A 15,887-nucleotide genomic window follows, 5' to 3' on the forward strand; every position below is an offset into this window, starting at 1 on the left:
TTCCATACCATTTATGTCATGCTCAGGTTACACTCTTTTCCATACATTCTAATTAGTCACCTATAGTAGTCATGGTAGTGATAACATACAGTATTATATAGTAATTAACATGGTACAATTCAGTTCATGGGCTATTCTCACCCAGTATTAAATCTCCTTGAGGTACACACCGGACCTCTCCGTTCTTTTGCATCACCCACCAAGTGTATCCAGGTCCCTGAGCGAAAACAATTCCACGAATGGGTTTGCCTTTTCCTGAGGCAGGAGTAGCCCAGACTGTTTTACCCAGCATATTTTTTACATGCACTACAGGAATTTTATCCCCATCTACAGTACGTAACAGGTTTGATTGGGCGGGTCCAGCTCGGTTGGCAGATCCCCTAGTATTGACTAGCCAGGTGGCCTTTGCCAAATGCGTATCCCAGTTTTTGAATGTCCCAGTGCCCATTGCTTTCAATGTAGTCTTTAACAGTCCATTGTATCGTTCAACTTTCCCGGAGGCTGGTGCATGATAGGGGATGTGATACACCCACTCAATACCATGTTCTTTGGCCCAAGTGTCTATAAGGTTGTTTCGGAAATGAGTTCCATTGTCTGACTCTATTCTTTCTGGGGTACCATGTCGCCATAGGACTTGCTTTTCAAGGCCCAGGATAGTGTTCCGGGCGGTGGCATGAGGCACAGGATATGTTTCCAGCCATCCGGTGGTTGCTTCCACCATTGTAAGTAAGTGACGCTTGCCATTGCGAGTTTGAGGGAGTGTGATGTAATCAATCTGCCAGGCCTCTCCATATTTCTATTTCAGCCATCGTCCTCCATACCAAAGAGGCTTTGACCGTTTGGCTTGCTTGATTGCAGCACATGTTTCACAGTCATGAATAACCTGTACTATAGTGTCCATGGTCAGGTCCACCTCTCGATCACGAGCCCATCTGTATGTTGCATCTCTACCTTGATGGCCTGAGGTGTCATGGGCCCATCGGGCTGTAAATAATTCACCTTTATGCTGCCAATCCAGGTCCACCTAAGCTACTTCAATCTTAGCAGCCTGATCCACCTGCTGGTTGTTTTGATGTTCTTCAGTAGCCCGATTCTTGGGCACATGAGCATCTACGTGACGTACTTTCACAGCCAGGTTCTCTACCCGAGCAGCAATATCTTGCCACAAAGCAGCAGCCCAGATGGGTTTGCCCCTACGCTGCCAGTTGTTTTGCTTCCATTGCTGTAACCATCCCCACAGGGCATTTGCTACCATCCATGAATCAGTGTAGAGATAGAGAACTGGCCATTTTTCTCGTTCAGCAATGTCTAAAGCCAGCTGAATGGCTTTCACTTCTGCAAACTGACTCGATTCACCTTCTCCCTCAGCAGCTTCTGCAACTCGTCGCGTAGGACTCCATACAGCAGCCTTCCATCTCTGATGCTTCCCCACAATACAACAGGACCCATCAGTGAACAGGGCATATTTCTTTTCATTCTCTGGGAACTGGTTGTACAGTGGGGCTTCTTCAGCACGACCCACCTCCTCCTCGGATGATATCCCAAAGTATTTGCCTTCTGGCCAGTCCATAATCACTTCCAATATTCCTGGGCGACTGGGGTTTCCTATTCGAGCCCGCTGAGTAATCAGTGCAACCCACTTGCTCCATGTAGCATCAGTTGCATGATGCGTAGAAGAGACCCTTCCCTTGAACATCCAGCCTAGTACCGGCAATCGGGATGCTAGGAGGAGCTGCGCTTCAGTACCGACCACCTCCGAAGCAGATCGAACTCTTTCATATGCTGCCAATATCTCCTTTTCAGTTGGAGTATAGCGGGCCTCAGATCCTCTGTATCCCCGACTCCAAAACCCCAGGGGCCGACCTCGAGTTTCCCCAGGTTCTTTCTGCCAGAGGCTCCAGGTAGGGCCGTTCTCCCCGGCTGCAGTGTAGAGCACATTCTTGACATCTGGTCCTGTTCGAACTGGCCCAAGGGCTACTGCATGGACTATTTCCTGCTTGATTTGTTCAAAGGCTTGTCGTTGTTCAGGGCCCCATTCAAACTCATTCTTCTTACGGGTTACTTGGTAGAGCGGGTTTACAATCAGACTGTAATTTGGGATGTGCATTCTCCAAAACCCCACAACACCTAGGAAAGTCTGTGTTTCTTTTTTGTTAGTTGGTGGAGACATAGCTGTTATTTTGTTGATCACATCCACTGGGATTTGATGACGTCCATCTTGCCATTTTATTCCTAAAAACTGTATCTCTCATGCAGGTCCTTTGACTTTATTTTGTTTTATGGCAAAACCGGCTTTCAGAAGGATTTGGACTATTTTCTTCCCTTTCTCGAAAACTTCCTCTGCTGTGTCACCCCACACAATAATGTCATCGATGTACTGCAGGTGTTCAGGAGCTTCCCCCTGCTCCAGTGCAGACTGGATCAGTCCATGGCAAATGGTAGGGCTGTGTTTCCACCCCTGGGGCAGTCGATTCCAAGTATATTGGACTCCCCTCTAAGTGAAAGCAAACTGTGGCCTGCACTCTGCTGCTAGAGGGATGGAGAAAAATGCATTAGCGATATCAATTGTGGCGTACCACTTGGCTGCCTTCGATTCAAGTTCATACTGAAGTTCCAGCATGTCCGGCACGGCAGCACTCAGTGGTGGCGTCACTTTGTTCAGGCCACGATAGTCCACTGTTAGTCTCCACTCGCCATTAGACTTTCGCACTGGCCATATGGGACTATTGAAAGGTGAATGAGTCTTGCTGATTACTCCTTGGCTCTCCAATTGACGAATTAGCTTATGGATGGGAATCAGGGAGTCCCGGTTAGTGCGATATTGCCGCCGGTGCACAGTTGTGGTAGCGATTGGCACTTGTTGTTCTTCGACCCTCAGCAACCCCACAACAGAGGGGTCCTCTGAGAGACCAGGCAAGGTAGATAATTGTTTAATGCCCTCTGTCTCTAAGGCAGCTATACCAAAAGCCCACCGGAACCCTTTTGGGTCCTTGCAATATCCTCTTCTAAGATAGTCTATGCCAAGGATACATGGAGCATCCGGGCCAGTCACAATACGGTGCTTTTCCCACTCATTCCCAGTCAAACTCACTTCAGCCTCCACTACAGTCAACTGCTGAGATCCCCCTGTCACTCCACAAATATAGATAGGCTCTGGCCCTTTATAGCTCGATGGCATTATAGTACATTGTGCACCGGTATCTACTAAAGCCTTATACTTCTGTGCGTCTGATGTGCCAGGCCATCGAATCCACACAGTCCAATAAACTCGATTATCCCTTTCCTCCCCCTGGCTGGAGGCAGGGCCTCCCTAATCCTGGTCGGAATCTTCTTCATTTCTGTGTTTGAAGGACTGTCTGCTGGAAGTTGGAGCAGCAAACTTTTCAGAGAACCCCTTTTTCCTGATTGTTTTCTTTTGCAACCCGTGCCTCTAGGGTCGCGGTAGATTTTCCATCCCATTTTCTCATGTCCTCTCCATGGTCTCGTAAGTAAAACCACAGGGTGGCACGGGGTGAGTACCCACCATATCGTCTTCCTTGTGTGGATGAACGCCTACCCCTGATAGCTGAGACACTGCTTTGTACAGGTGCGGAGGAGAATAATCTCTCTTCAAGTTGGTGAACCTTTTCAGAAAGTTTCTCCACAGTGTTCTCTTTTGCTTGGTGGACACTGGTTGGTTCAGGTGGGGAGGATGATAGATTCTCTTCAAGTTGGTGAACCTTTTCAGAAAGTTTCTCCACAGCTGAGACACAGGCCTGTAAGGAAGAAGAGAGACTTTCTTCGTACTGCCGGAGTTGTTTAGCCGCTTCATCCACTGTGGGTTCCTCATCCTCTTTCCAGGCCATTATTGCCAATGAGCTAGCATATGATGATGGTGCACTCCGTACAAACTTCCGCCACATGGGTCGTGTACACCTGACTTCATCTGGATCTTTGGATGTTTGTCTGAGGTCTGGATCCTCATAAATCACTTCCTGTATGGCTAATTCCCTCAGGTACTGGATTCCCTTCTCCATAGTGGTCCACTTGCCTGGTAGACATAAAAGTTCGTCCTTGAAGGGATACCTTCTCTGCAACTCTGCACTGCTCTGCAACAATTAAAACATCGGGTTGTTATCAGCACTCTTCTCATCCTAAGCCAAAACACAGCATTCCACCAGCTACTAGGAAAAAAATTAATTCTGTTCTAACTGAAACCAGGACATCAGGAATGGCATCTTTCATGCTACAATGGATTCTGGAGATAAGCCCACCTTGGTTTTGAAATGAAAAGCTCATTTTCATTTCCTTTCTAAAAGGAAGTGCACTCCGCCGTTAGAAAGACAAGGAGCCACTTCCCGAAAAGCGATGTCAGTTTCCCACTGGTTCCTCTCTTTCTTTGCAGGACATACTGTGGAGGTCAACACCACAAGGGCCCTAGAATCCATGCGGGAGGAAGTGGAGAGCGTCCTGAGTGAGAAGCTGGCTGTGTTGCAGAGCCAACTGGAAGTACTGGAAGTTTCACTGCATGCAGCTCCACATCTGGGTGAACTGGCCAACATCTAGACTTCCCTCCAGGCAATCTCTGAAAAAATGCAGTCTCTGTTGACATCTTTACAGAATGTGGAGGCATCTAGAAAGCAAGATCTTGAGATCCTCAGAGCAGAGATGGAGGGATAAATAAGTAAAGATTTGGAGGCAGCCAAGAAGTCCTGGTCTGAGGAGAATCTGCTGGAGATCGACAAGGCAATCCCCCCAAAAGCCTTCATCCTCTGGTTGAACCCCAGTGGGCAGCTAAACACTACACAGCTTCTCCCTCATGTTCTTCTGAGAGAGAGGATGGGGGAGAGAAGTGGAAAGGTAATAGTGAGAAAGCACATGGGTTGAGATATAGACAGTTTAATAGGAAAGGCAAGACATATGCTGCAAGCACAAGAAATGTAAAATACGGAAATCATTCAGTGCTTCTGATTGGTGGGCAGATATTCTGCCATCACAAGGAAAGCAGGGCTCCATCACAGATAATATTTCCTGGGGAGACCAATGCCATAACTATGAATGCTTCCCCTTAATCAACGACCTTGATGAGGGAATAGTGTCTGCCCTCAGCAAGTATGCTGATGACACAAAGCTGGGAGGAGTGGCTGACACGCCAGAAGGCTGTGCTGCCATTCAGCAAGACCTGAACTGGCTGGAGAGATGGGCAGGAAGAAACCAAATGAGATTTAATAAAAGCAAGCGTAGAGTTCTGCATCTGGGAAGGAACAACCTGAAGCATCAGTACAGGCTGGGGGATGACCTGATGGAGAGGAGCTCTGAGGAGAAGGACGTGGGGGTCCTGGAAGATGACAGGTTGACCATGAGCCAGCACTGTGCCCTCGTGGCCAACAGGGCTAACGGGATCCTGGCGTGAATTAAAAGGAACGTGACCAGCAGGTCAAGGGAGGTGATCCTCCTCCTCTACTCTGCCCTGCTTAGGCCTCACCTGGAGTACTGTGTCCAGTTCTGGGTTCCCCTGTACAAGAAAGACAGGGATCTCCTGGAAAGAGTCCAGCAGAGGGCCACAAAGATGATATGGGGCCTGGAGCATCTTCCCTATGAGGAAAGGCTGAGAGACCTGGGTCTGTTTAGCCTGGAGAAGAAAAGACTGAGAGGGGATCTCCTCAGTGTATATAAATATCTGAGGGGTGGGGGAGAGAAGGATGTAGCCAACCTCTTCTCAGTGGATTGTGGGGATAGGACAAGGGGCAATGGCTGCAAGTTAGAGCACAGGAAGTTCCACACTGACATGCGAAAGAACTTCTTCATAGTGAGGCTGATGGAGCATTGGAACAGGCTGCCTAGGGTAGTTGTGGAGTCTCCTTCTCTGGAGATATTCAAGGCCTGTCTGGATGCCTACCTGGGCAGCCTGCTCTGAGGAACCTGCTTTGGCAGGGGGATCGGACCCGAAGATCTTTCAAGGTCCCTTCCAACTTCTACAGTTCTGTGATTCTGTGATTCTTCCTTCTTTACTCCAGCTTTTATTTCTGAACACGGTATCATACAGTATGCCTTTGGGCAGCTGGGGTCTGCTGTCCTGGCTGTGTTCCCTCCCAGCATATTGTGCACCCCCAGCACTCTTCCTGGCAGAGCATGTTGACAAGCAGAGAGGACCTTGACTGTGTGGAAGCACTGCCCAGAACAACTAAAACATCCACCAGTTAACAACAGTTTCATCATAAATTCAAAACACCACATCGTACCAGCTCCAATGAAGACAGTTAACCTATGCCAGCCAAAAACAGGATGGCCTCCTGAAGGCCAGTGGTGTCATTCGGTGACACCACTGAATGAGCTAGTCTCTGGAGTTCCCCCCATGGTAGTGAGAAGGACAGCCCTTTCTTTGGGAGAGGTCTTGTGTCCCACTCCACTGACACAGCCCCATGACAGGGTAGTGCCTGCTGGTGGTAAGGTTGTTTCTTCTCTCCTTCCCCTTTAAAGGGATTTGGTTTGGTAGTTTATCTATGATGCCTGCATGTGGTGAAAGTTGCAGGTGGGCTTCTAGGAAGATCCACCTCCAGGCTCCAATACCGTCCCTGTCTTTCTCACTTACATTGTTCATCAAGAATCATCTCTCCCACAGAGTACAAATCCTGCCTGGAGGGATGCAGTGGAGCAATTCCTACCCTCCATTCCACCGAGCAGCATGTTAACAAGCCTTCAGGCAGGATCACAGAGCCTCTTCTCCTTGTCCACCCCTCTGGAATTCAGTCCATTCAAACCTAGGCAAGGAAGATGGAAGGACCTTCTCCATTCCGTCCTCCTTCTCCATCCAGAGCCCAAATACCATGGACTAAGGGGAAGGAGTTATTTACAGGGGTAGCGCTATGAGGTATTGAAAGACCTAGAAAGAGATCGTAGGGGAGAAAAGTAGTGTTCAGGCCTTTACTAAACCCTGCTTCCATTGCGGTGGCCAAGTAGTGCCCACTGAGACCTTGTGTGGATTCCCTCCTCCCAAGACAATCAGTATCCCTTGCCTGGAAAATACATCTCAGGAATGGAAACTTCTGTGTTACAATGGCAAGTCCACCTTAGTACTGAAATCGGAAGAGCATTTCCTCTGAACCTTTCTAAGAGGTTGTGCTCTCCCCCTTTAGAAAGATAAGAACGCACTTGCCAGGAAGCAATGTCCGTTTCCCAGTGGCTCCTGTTTTTCTTTGCAGGAAGGACCATGGACAGAAAAACCACGAGGTTTCTCGAATCCATGTGGTGGAGAGAATTCTGATTGAGAAGATGGCCGTGTTGCAGAGCCAACTGGAAGTCTCACAGCGCGCAGCCTCACCTCTGGAGGAATGGTCCAACACCCAGACTTCCCTCCAGGCAATCTCTGAAAACATGCAATCTCCGATGACATTTTTACAGAATGTGGAGGCATCTAGAAAGCAAGACTTTGATATCCTCAGAGCAGAGATGTAGGGCGGAATAAGCAAAGATTTGGAGGCAGAAAAGAGGTCCTGGTCAGAGGAGAAGCAGATGGAGATCGACAAGAAACACGGTGAGCATAGTAATTTGCCAGCAGGTCTTTTTCTCCCTGAAAGCCAACATTATGCTTTAGAGACATGATCCTTTGAGTAAGCTCTCAGGTTCTCCTAGAATGTGCTTGAGAAATACAGTCCTTTCTTTTGGAGAGAGTGTACCCAAGTGTCCCTCAGAACTGAGACAGTTCCAATGCCAATACTGTGTCTGCAGGTTGTAAAGGTCCTTCTTCTCTCCCTCTTCTTTGAGGGGAGTGTGTTTGATGAGCTCTCAGTAATCAATACAGTTGGCCAAGGTCCCTGCTGAGGCTCTAGGAATGTTGACCTTAACATCCCACTACTGTTTCTCACTTTCACTTACTCATCTTTCCCATCAACAAAAAAAAAAAAAAAATAATAATTCTCTCCTGCAGCTCACAAAACCTGCCTAGAGATACAGAGTAGGACAACTCCTACTTTCCATTTTACCTAGTAGACCCATCAGGCAGGATCATAGTGTCTGTGTTTTCTGCATTCCATTGGCACGTAATTCATACAAGCCAATGGAAGTCAAGTTGAATGTTGTTCTGACTTCTGTCCTCTTGGACATGTCCTTTTGTCCACCATGGGGTGGTGGACTGTTCTCAGAGTGATTACCACAGGAGGCTGAAAGCATCAGAGAAAGAGCTAAAGGGACCGAACCTGGGCTCAGGCCTTTGGCAAGTTCTGCTTCTTTTCCATTAGATAGGGAGTGCTATATCAGTCTTTGTGTGAATTATGTCCTCCCCACGCCATCTCACCCAGAACATTGTCCTTCTCCGGAAAAAACAAAACCAAAACCAAACCAAACCAAACCAAAACAAACAAACAAAAAAAAACCAGCCATGATCTGCATGGTTTATACTACAATATGCTGTGAAGCTGTGGAAGCTCTGTCGCGTTGTCACTGAAATAGAACTGTCTCTTCCTGGTCCTTTCTAACAGTTAGCACCCTCCTCCATCAGACAGTCAACTCCATTCCTCACAGGAAGCAATGGCAGTGTAACAGGGGTGGTACTATAAGCAAGACAAGTTTAGAGTTGCCCACAGACCTTCCTCCCATTCCTTCCAGCAGATGTTCAGTCCTTCACTAGAAATGGTCCTGATGGCTGTGATACCACAGACCAAAACAGGGAGAATGGGATAGAACAAGTAGATTGATAAGTCTGAGTATATAGCACACACGTATAATTGATGGACCAAAGAGAGACCTCTGAATGGGAGAGATGACTATGCAAGTGTTGTTCTCACCTGTGATGAAAGGCTGTTCTCCTATCACATTATACAATTCAGCAGGGATGGTAGGAATTTCTGACAAGAGATAGCAGATCAGAGAAAAGTTGACTTCCAAATATATATTGTAATTAATGCCAAATTAACTGGTGAAGCAGGACAAGTGGTGAGAAAAGAACCTCAGGGAAAGAGAACACCCTTCCCCAGGAAGTGGGGAACTTGGAGGTACTATTTTTTGTTGGTGGTGGTTATTTTTTTTCCATTTCAGTTAATGCTCAGAGGAAGAATGGTAAGTGTGTGTGTTCAGAGTATAAAGTCCATGGATGCCCATGGAGCAAGCTCCATAGTGGAATATGGACAGTGCAAGGGCTGGAACTCTCCTAAACACTTGTGCTCTCTTGTGCCGCAGTGTGCATTTGGCATGGCTGATGGAATGTTCTTGTAAAAATTAAGGATGCTAATTCAGAGTGGGTTCCCTTGTGAAAGCTCAAAGGCATTGCAGCTGAGACAAGACTATAAGCATTGGACTGTGAGGGAAAGCAAAACCTGGGAAGGGGATCACTATCCCCTGGGAAGTAGGGAGCAGCCAGGATGCACTCCAGTTGTGAGACATAAGGAAAGTGTAGAAAGGTTTTGGTGGGGACACTGGTCCCATGTCTCAGTGCCCAGGGTAGTCCTGCCTTTTTACAGGGCTTGGTAGACGGTGAGTGTGGGAAGCAGCAGGGAGGAGAGTGGGTTGGGGCTCTCCCATTGTTGGGGCTGAATGCTCCACTGCCCAGAGTGCAGGAAGCCATTGTTCCCCATGCTGGCAGCAGCTCCTGCCTGGCAGAGCCATCATGTCTCTTCCTTCTCCCCACCTGTCTTTTGCAGAGGAGCTGCAGGCACAAGGCAGAGCACAGGAGGATGCGGAGAAGGGTGAGTGTATGCAGAGCATTGCCCCAATGCCTCTGCGTGTGGGGAAGCCATGGTTGGGTGCAGTTGCTGGTGGAGGACAGGTGTGCCTTGCTGAAGGTTCCCCATGCTCTTCTCCAAGTCCTTTTTTGGGATGGGATATTAAGCAATGTGTTTTCCTTTCTCACTCTCTTCTTACAGAGTCCCTGAAGAAGGAGAATGGTGAGTGTGTCTGTCTGTCTGGAGGCTAAGCATGCCAGCTGACGTGGAGGTTTCTGGGACATGATATGGTGATCCTGTGTGGAGGAGTCCTTGGAGCAGGAGCAAGAGTGGGGGAATGTGGAGGGAAGTCTGAGAAGTGGTGGCTGCAGGTAGAGAGCCTGGTCCACACTGAACTGCCCTGTTTCCTTTGGATGGAGTGCAATTCATGGCAGAAACTGGAGACACTTGCTTAGAGAAATCTCTTTGCTCCCATAATCTTAATGTTTAATTTCTGAAGCTTTTTTTTTTTTTTCTTATTTATTTTTCATTGACCCTAATTGCATGTGGTTGGAAAGATTTAAACTGTCACTAAAGTGGAGGGAGGAATGTATCAGGGATGGGGCACTCCTGGTCTCTTTTTTGTCCCAGCATGTAATCAGAGCAGATCCTGTGATGGTCTTATACCTTTTGGGACCTCATTGCTTAGTGGGCTCCCTTGTGAAAGGATGCTCTCAATGCTGAGTCAAGGCTTAAAGCAGCACCTCAGGAGAGCAAGTAGCCCCAAGGAAAACGAAGGCCAAACTCTGAGCTGTAGGGAACTGTGAGGCTGAATTGCCAGTGAGAGGCAACAAGAATGCGTAGTGGTGCTGCGTTAGGGCTACTGCAGTTTCTGATGTGCAATGGTTTGGCCAAGGAGAGCAGCTGTGTCCTTCAGCACTGCAGCTTCTTGCTAAGGCATGTCACTGTCATAGCCTTAGAGGCAGCAATGTTTCAGGCCATACGTGCCAGTCAGGGCCATTGCCCTGAGATATGGTGAGCAGCCTGGAGGATAGTGGGGTTCTTCCAATGTTGGCTTTTGATGTTGTACTGCCCAGAGTCCAAGTATCTTTCAGCTTCTCCACAAGCTTTCTGTGTGGCAATACAGTCATTGGAGATCATGAGGACAGCTTTTCCAGGCTCCTGTCTGTGCCTTGGTCTCACTGTTCCAGCTGGTGCTCTTTAGCTTTGGATTTGTCAAGGCAGTGCCCCTTAGCCACTTGTAGACTGTCTTTCACCTTTTCGTTTTGGTGCTGCAGGGCTCCACTAAAAAAACGGTGGAGTTCCTGATTATCTATGCCTGATGTACGTAAACAGTTGTTTTCCTCGCTTGATTTTTTCTTCTTTACCATGGAAAGTTAAATAGCATTCTGATTAGCTTTCTGACCTGTAGAAGAGACATGGTAGTGTAGAAGAGCATGGTCTTCTACCAACAGCATAGGCTGTTATATAAGTCATTGGACGCTTGGTCTCCTGAAAAACACCTTTTGCATCCTTTTCTTGTTTTCCACAGAACTGCTGCATGCACAACGGTACAAAGGTAAGAAATGAGAACAAAACTTGCTGAATTCCACTACTTGGATCTTCAATGCAGTTCTTTAAAAAATTTGCCCTTCTCAGGTAACAGTTCCGAAACTAAAAGCATAACAGCAAAATTTGTTTCCGAATCTCTCTTATTTATTTGCTGTCCTGGAAACTCTGCAAGGCCTTTGTTTACTGCTTCTGGAACGTAATATTATTTCTTCTCCAGAAGAAACTGTGTTGCACTTTGAAAGAAGGAGAGGATCATTTCAGGGTGTTTAGCTCCAGCTTTTCTACTGCCAAGTGTGTGCTAACATTGTGTATGTGCCAGTCTTGACCAATAGAATTTCTCCCCATTCTCATACAAGAGGATTTTGTGGTCCTAGTTTTACTCAAAGACAAGTTCTGTGTGTAAGCATGCCTCTTATCCTCTAGTCACCTCTACACAGCTCCAATGATTAAGGCAAAGGCTTGTAATATCCTTACATTTTTGAAGCTACATGCCATTTTCAGGGAAGTGTCTCTATGAGTGTTAAATTTGCTGAATGTTGGCCTATCTCTCAGTGTGCCATAGATGGGACATAGAAGGGACATAGGAGATCTGGGATGGCAGAAGGTGAGGGTGGGTCCTGGTCAAAGCAACTTCCTAGGGCCCATCAGAGTAGATATCAAGGCATGGAAGGGAAATAATAAATGCACAAGGTCAACAAATTGAAAGTTTCAAATTACTAACCTTCTTGACCTTTACTACTTAACTAATTACTTGATTATTGCAGTTGATGTCACCTTTGATGCTGACATGGCTCATCTGAGGCTGCAAGTGTCAGAAGATGGGAAGAGTGTGATTGACACTGGTGCAATCAGAAGGGTGCCCATCAAGAAGGAGAGATTTGATTCCCACGTTTTTGTGTTGGCAAAAGAAGCTTATGCATCTGGAAGACTCTACTGGGAAGTGGATGTTGGAAATAGGAGAAACTGGATCTTGGGTGTTGCTCGGGAGACTGTGACACACAAAGGGACTTTGGTTCTTTCTCCTCAGAATGGCTTCTGGGCCATAGGGGTGGCAGATGGGCAAGACTATTGGGTTTACACGGCTCCTTGGACCCGTTTGACTGTGAGTGGTAGACCACGAAAGATTGGGATCTTCCTGGATATCTCAGCCAAGAAGCTGTTATTTTACAATGTCCACCAGAAAAATGCTTTGCATATTTTTTCCTTTCATAATGACTGCAGCCAGGAAATGAAGCTCTTTCCTTTCTTCTCAACAGGTTGTATTACAGGAAAGGTTGACATTGAGCCTCTACATATAGCACAAGGGTTTGATGATGATGAAAAGCTAAGGGATGAAGTGAGATTGCACATCTAATGTAAGGCTGAAATCCAGAGCCATAGGTCTGATAGCACTGTATTTAACCCCATGCTTTGTGCCATCAAATTTGAAGTTGCTAAAAGATGGTTTCATCACTGCTTGCTGAGCCTTATCTGATCCATTTCTGTAGGAAGACCTGGGTTTCATGCCACTGAAATACTTTTAATATCTTTGTGCAAAAGTGGTTTGTTGTTCTAGAGTGGGAGAAGTATCTGATGAACAGAACCATCCCTTCCTAAAAAATACCTCTGACTTATGTTTCTAGATGGTCACCAGTCACAGCAGATCCTTCCTGTCATTTGCAAGTATGCCTTGCCTCCTGAACACCACTTGCCTGATGTCTTATCAGTGTTTCTTGAGAGGCTGCGTGAAACACAGTCCTACCTGACTGGTTTGGGGATGTAGTCCTGTGCTGGGTCTTGCTGGGATGATGTTAGCTTTCCCTGCAGCTGCCCATACAGTGCTGTACTTTGCACTTGTAGCTAGAACAGCACTGGCATCACACCAGTGTTGGGTCTACTGCTGCACAATACCGGCACTGCATCAGGATTCCCTCCAACCCCAGAAGAGCCAGCAGGCTGGGGGTGGGCAAGTGATGGGGAGGGGACATCCCTAGGGCAGCTGACCTAAAGCAACCAAAGGGATATTCCATGCCATATGATGTCACACTCAGAAATAAAAGGTGGGAAAGAAAAAAGACTGGGGGGGAGGGGGTGGAGGAGGGAGGGGACTCTCATTGTAGAAACATTTGTCCTCTGCTACGTGTATTGAGGCTCTGCTTCCCAGGATGTGGCCAAACATTGCTCACTGATGGCAAGGAGAGAATAACTGCTTTTCTATCTTGGTGCTTCCACACGGCCTACTTTTTTTTTTTTTTTTTTTCTTTCTATCTCTTTTCCATTTAATTAAATTGTCCTTATCTCAAATCTTGAGCTCTTTGTGTCATATTTTCTCCCCCTTCCTCTTTGAGGACAGGGAGTGAGAGAGTGGCCATGGTGCAACTCAGCTGCCTACCTGACTAAAACCACAAGTCCAAATAATCTTCAGGGGAATTTGAAAAGTATAAATAACCTTACTTTTGTAGTGAGCAAGGACAGAATTCACCCATGAAAATCAAGATAGCTAAACTTTCCACGTCAATGAGTTTGCTCTCAAACTCTCCTGCCCTTCCTGCCATTTCTAGATTCATGCATTTAATCCTTTTCTCTCATTAAGAGACAACAAATACATCCTCAAGAACACTGAGAATTTTCAATGCCTGTACAAATTCTCCCTTGCACAGTTTTCAGAAGAGCTTCTGGCAGAAGGAGAATGTCTTTCCCTTACTCTTTGTTGGGGCTTTCTCCTGCTAGGATACCCTCTCATGGGAAGTTCATCATGAGCCCAGGAGGCCCTGCACACACAGACAGATGCCAGGATGCTGAGAATCCTTTTGATCACCCCTAGCTCTTGGCAGATAGTGATGGCAAAGTGGCCAGAAATCATCTACCTTGCAGAACATTCAAAATGACACCATTCTCATGACATTGAAAACCAAGCCTGGTTACTGGTCATTTTTTTGAAAGTTAAATTTAGAGTCAGGGTAAAAGAAGTGAAGACACACATTGGAAGCAAGGAAGGAAGAGCTAGCAAGGAATTGAAGATGTCTGTAAGGATGATGCTGGGAAACACTAGATTAAGATTAAATCCCATTTAATCTTTATGTTTAAAATCTCATAAACATGAACCAGTGTCAAGAAAAGCTGGTTTGATTAGGAAGTCTTTTGCAAACAGGAAAAAAAAATATATATTTTAGATTAATGACAGTTGCAGCCTGTGGTATATTCTGGTGTGCTATGGGTGGCAAAGCAGATGTGAGGTTAGAGCTCAACGAATCATAGAAGCATTGAATCAGAGAATGGCTTTGGTTGGAAGAGATCTTAAAGATCACCTGCACCAAGGGCAGAGATGACACCCCTTAGGTCAGCTAAGGGTCCCATCCAACTTCACCTTAAACCATCATCATACAAAGATATGGTCCTGGGCAATCTGCTTTAGGTGGACCCGCTTGAGCAGTGGATTTTGATCAGATGACCTCCAGATGTACGTGCCAACATCAACCTTTCTGTGATCTGTCATTCCTGTGGCCAAAGCCTGTAGAAAGTTCAGAGCCAAATACTGGGCATTTCTTCTGTTACAGGTAACAGGATTAACTGAATAGCAGTTCACCTGCATCCACCTCCCCCAATATGAGTAGGGACACCTTCCATAAAGCCCCATCCAGGCATGACTTGAACTTTTCCAGGGATGATGTATCCATGACTTCACTGAGCAACCGCTTCCACCTCTTCCAATATCTTACCATCTAAATCCTTGTTGGAGCCAAGAGAGGCTCCAACAAGGCAACAAGGTCTCCCCAAAGCCTTCCCCAAAGGAAGGCCAATGAGGCAGATGTTATGGATGTTATGGTAGGTGTCTGTTGTAGAACATCCAATCTGGCTGAAGAGGTAGACATAATATTCTACAAATAGCTATGAGAAGCCTCAAAATTGCTAGCCCTTCTTCTCATGGGGACTTCAAGTTACCAGATGTCTGCTGGAAATACAACGCTGTGGAGCGAAACCTGTCTACGAGGCTTTTACAGTGTGTGGACAAAGCTGGTGATCGGCTTGGCTGAAAAGAGAACTGGGCCAGGAATTAAAAAGAGGGTTTATGACCATTGGAAGAAGGGGAGGTCCACTCAGGAACACTATAAAAATGTAGTGAGGCTGTGCAGGAAATCAACCATAGAATCAAAGAATTATAGAATGGTTTGGGTTAGAAGGGACTTTAAAGATAATTTCGTTCCAACTCTCCTACCACGGGCAGGGACACCTACCGCTAAAACAGATTGTTCAATACCCTATCCAACCTGGATGCAATCTTTTCTGTAGGCTGAACAACCCTAACTCTCTCAGCCTGTCTTCACAGGAGAGGTGCTCCAGCCTCTTGATCGTCTCTGTAACACTCCTCTGGACTCGTTCTAATAGTTCTGTGTCCTTCTTGTTCTGTGGGCCCTGGAACTGAACACATTTCTCCTGGTGGGGTCTCACAAAAGCAGAGTAGATGGGGAGAATCCCCTCCCTCGACCCGCTGGCTATGCTTCTTTTGATGCAGCCCAAGATATGGCTGGTTTTCTGGGCTGCAAGTACACGTTGCCAGCTCACACCAAGGTTCTCATAATCCAGCACCACCAGGTCCTTCTCATCAGGGCTACTTTCAATCCATTCTCCACCCAGCCTGTATCATTGTACTTAGGATCGCCCCAGACCAGATACAATACCTTGCACTTGGCCTTGTTGAACTTCATGAGGTTCACACTGGCC

The 15,887-nt window shown here is 46.7% G+C and overlaps 2 protein-coding genes across 2 annotated transcripts in view; both read left to right on the forward strand.

The window, feature by feature from the left end:
• Positions 1–4,719, forward strand: part of LOC311425503 (uncharacterized protein) — a 120,245-nt gene extending 115,526 nt beyond the window's left edge. The window contains exon 4 of the mRNA XM_084501453.1: positions 4,385–4,719. Within this exon, the coding sequence (XP_084357579.1) occupies positions 4,385–4,545 (161 nt within the window). The 3' untranslated portion in view covers positions 4,546–4,719. The remainder of the gene's footprint in view (positions 1–4,384) is intronic.
• A 2,441-nt stretch (positions 4,720–7,160) lies between these two features.
• Positions 7,161–13,193, forward strand: LOC311425491 (butyrophilin subfamily 1 member A1-like). Its single transcript, XM_084501430.1, has 5 exons — positions 7,161–7,513; positions 9,615–9,659; positions 9,837–9,857; positions 11,167–11,193; positions 11,951–13,193. Exons 1-5 carry the CDS (start codon positions 7,492–7,494, stop codon positions 12,538–12,540), a joined length of 705 nt encoding a protein of 234 aa, XP_084357556.1. The 5' UTR covers positions 7,161–7,491; the 3' UTR covers positions 12,541–13,193.
• The last annotated feature ends 2,694 nt before the right edge of the window (positions 13,194–15,887 follow it).

The sequence above is a fragment of the Aythya ferina genome (genome assembly GCF_964211825.1).
Source record: "Aythya ferina genome assembly, chromosome: 31".
In the NCBI taxonomy this organism is placed as follows: Eukaryota; Metazoa; Chordata; class Aves; order Anseriformes; family Anatidae; genus Aythya; species Aythya ferina.

Coding starts and splice junctions, on each gene's coding strand:
- LOC311425491 (XM_084501430.1), top strand. CDS start 7,492: ATGGAGATCGACAAGAAACACG. Junction 7,514..9,614: donor GGAGATCGACAAGAAACACG/GTGAGCATAGTA, acceptor TGTCTTTTGCAG/AGGAGCTGCAGGCACAAGGC. Junction 11,194..11,950: donor GCATGCACAACGGTACAAAG/GTAAGAAATGAG, acceptor TGATTATTGCAG/TTGATGTCACCTTTGATGCT.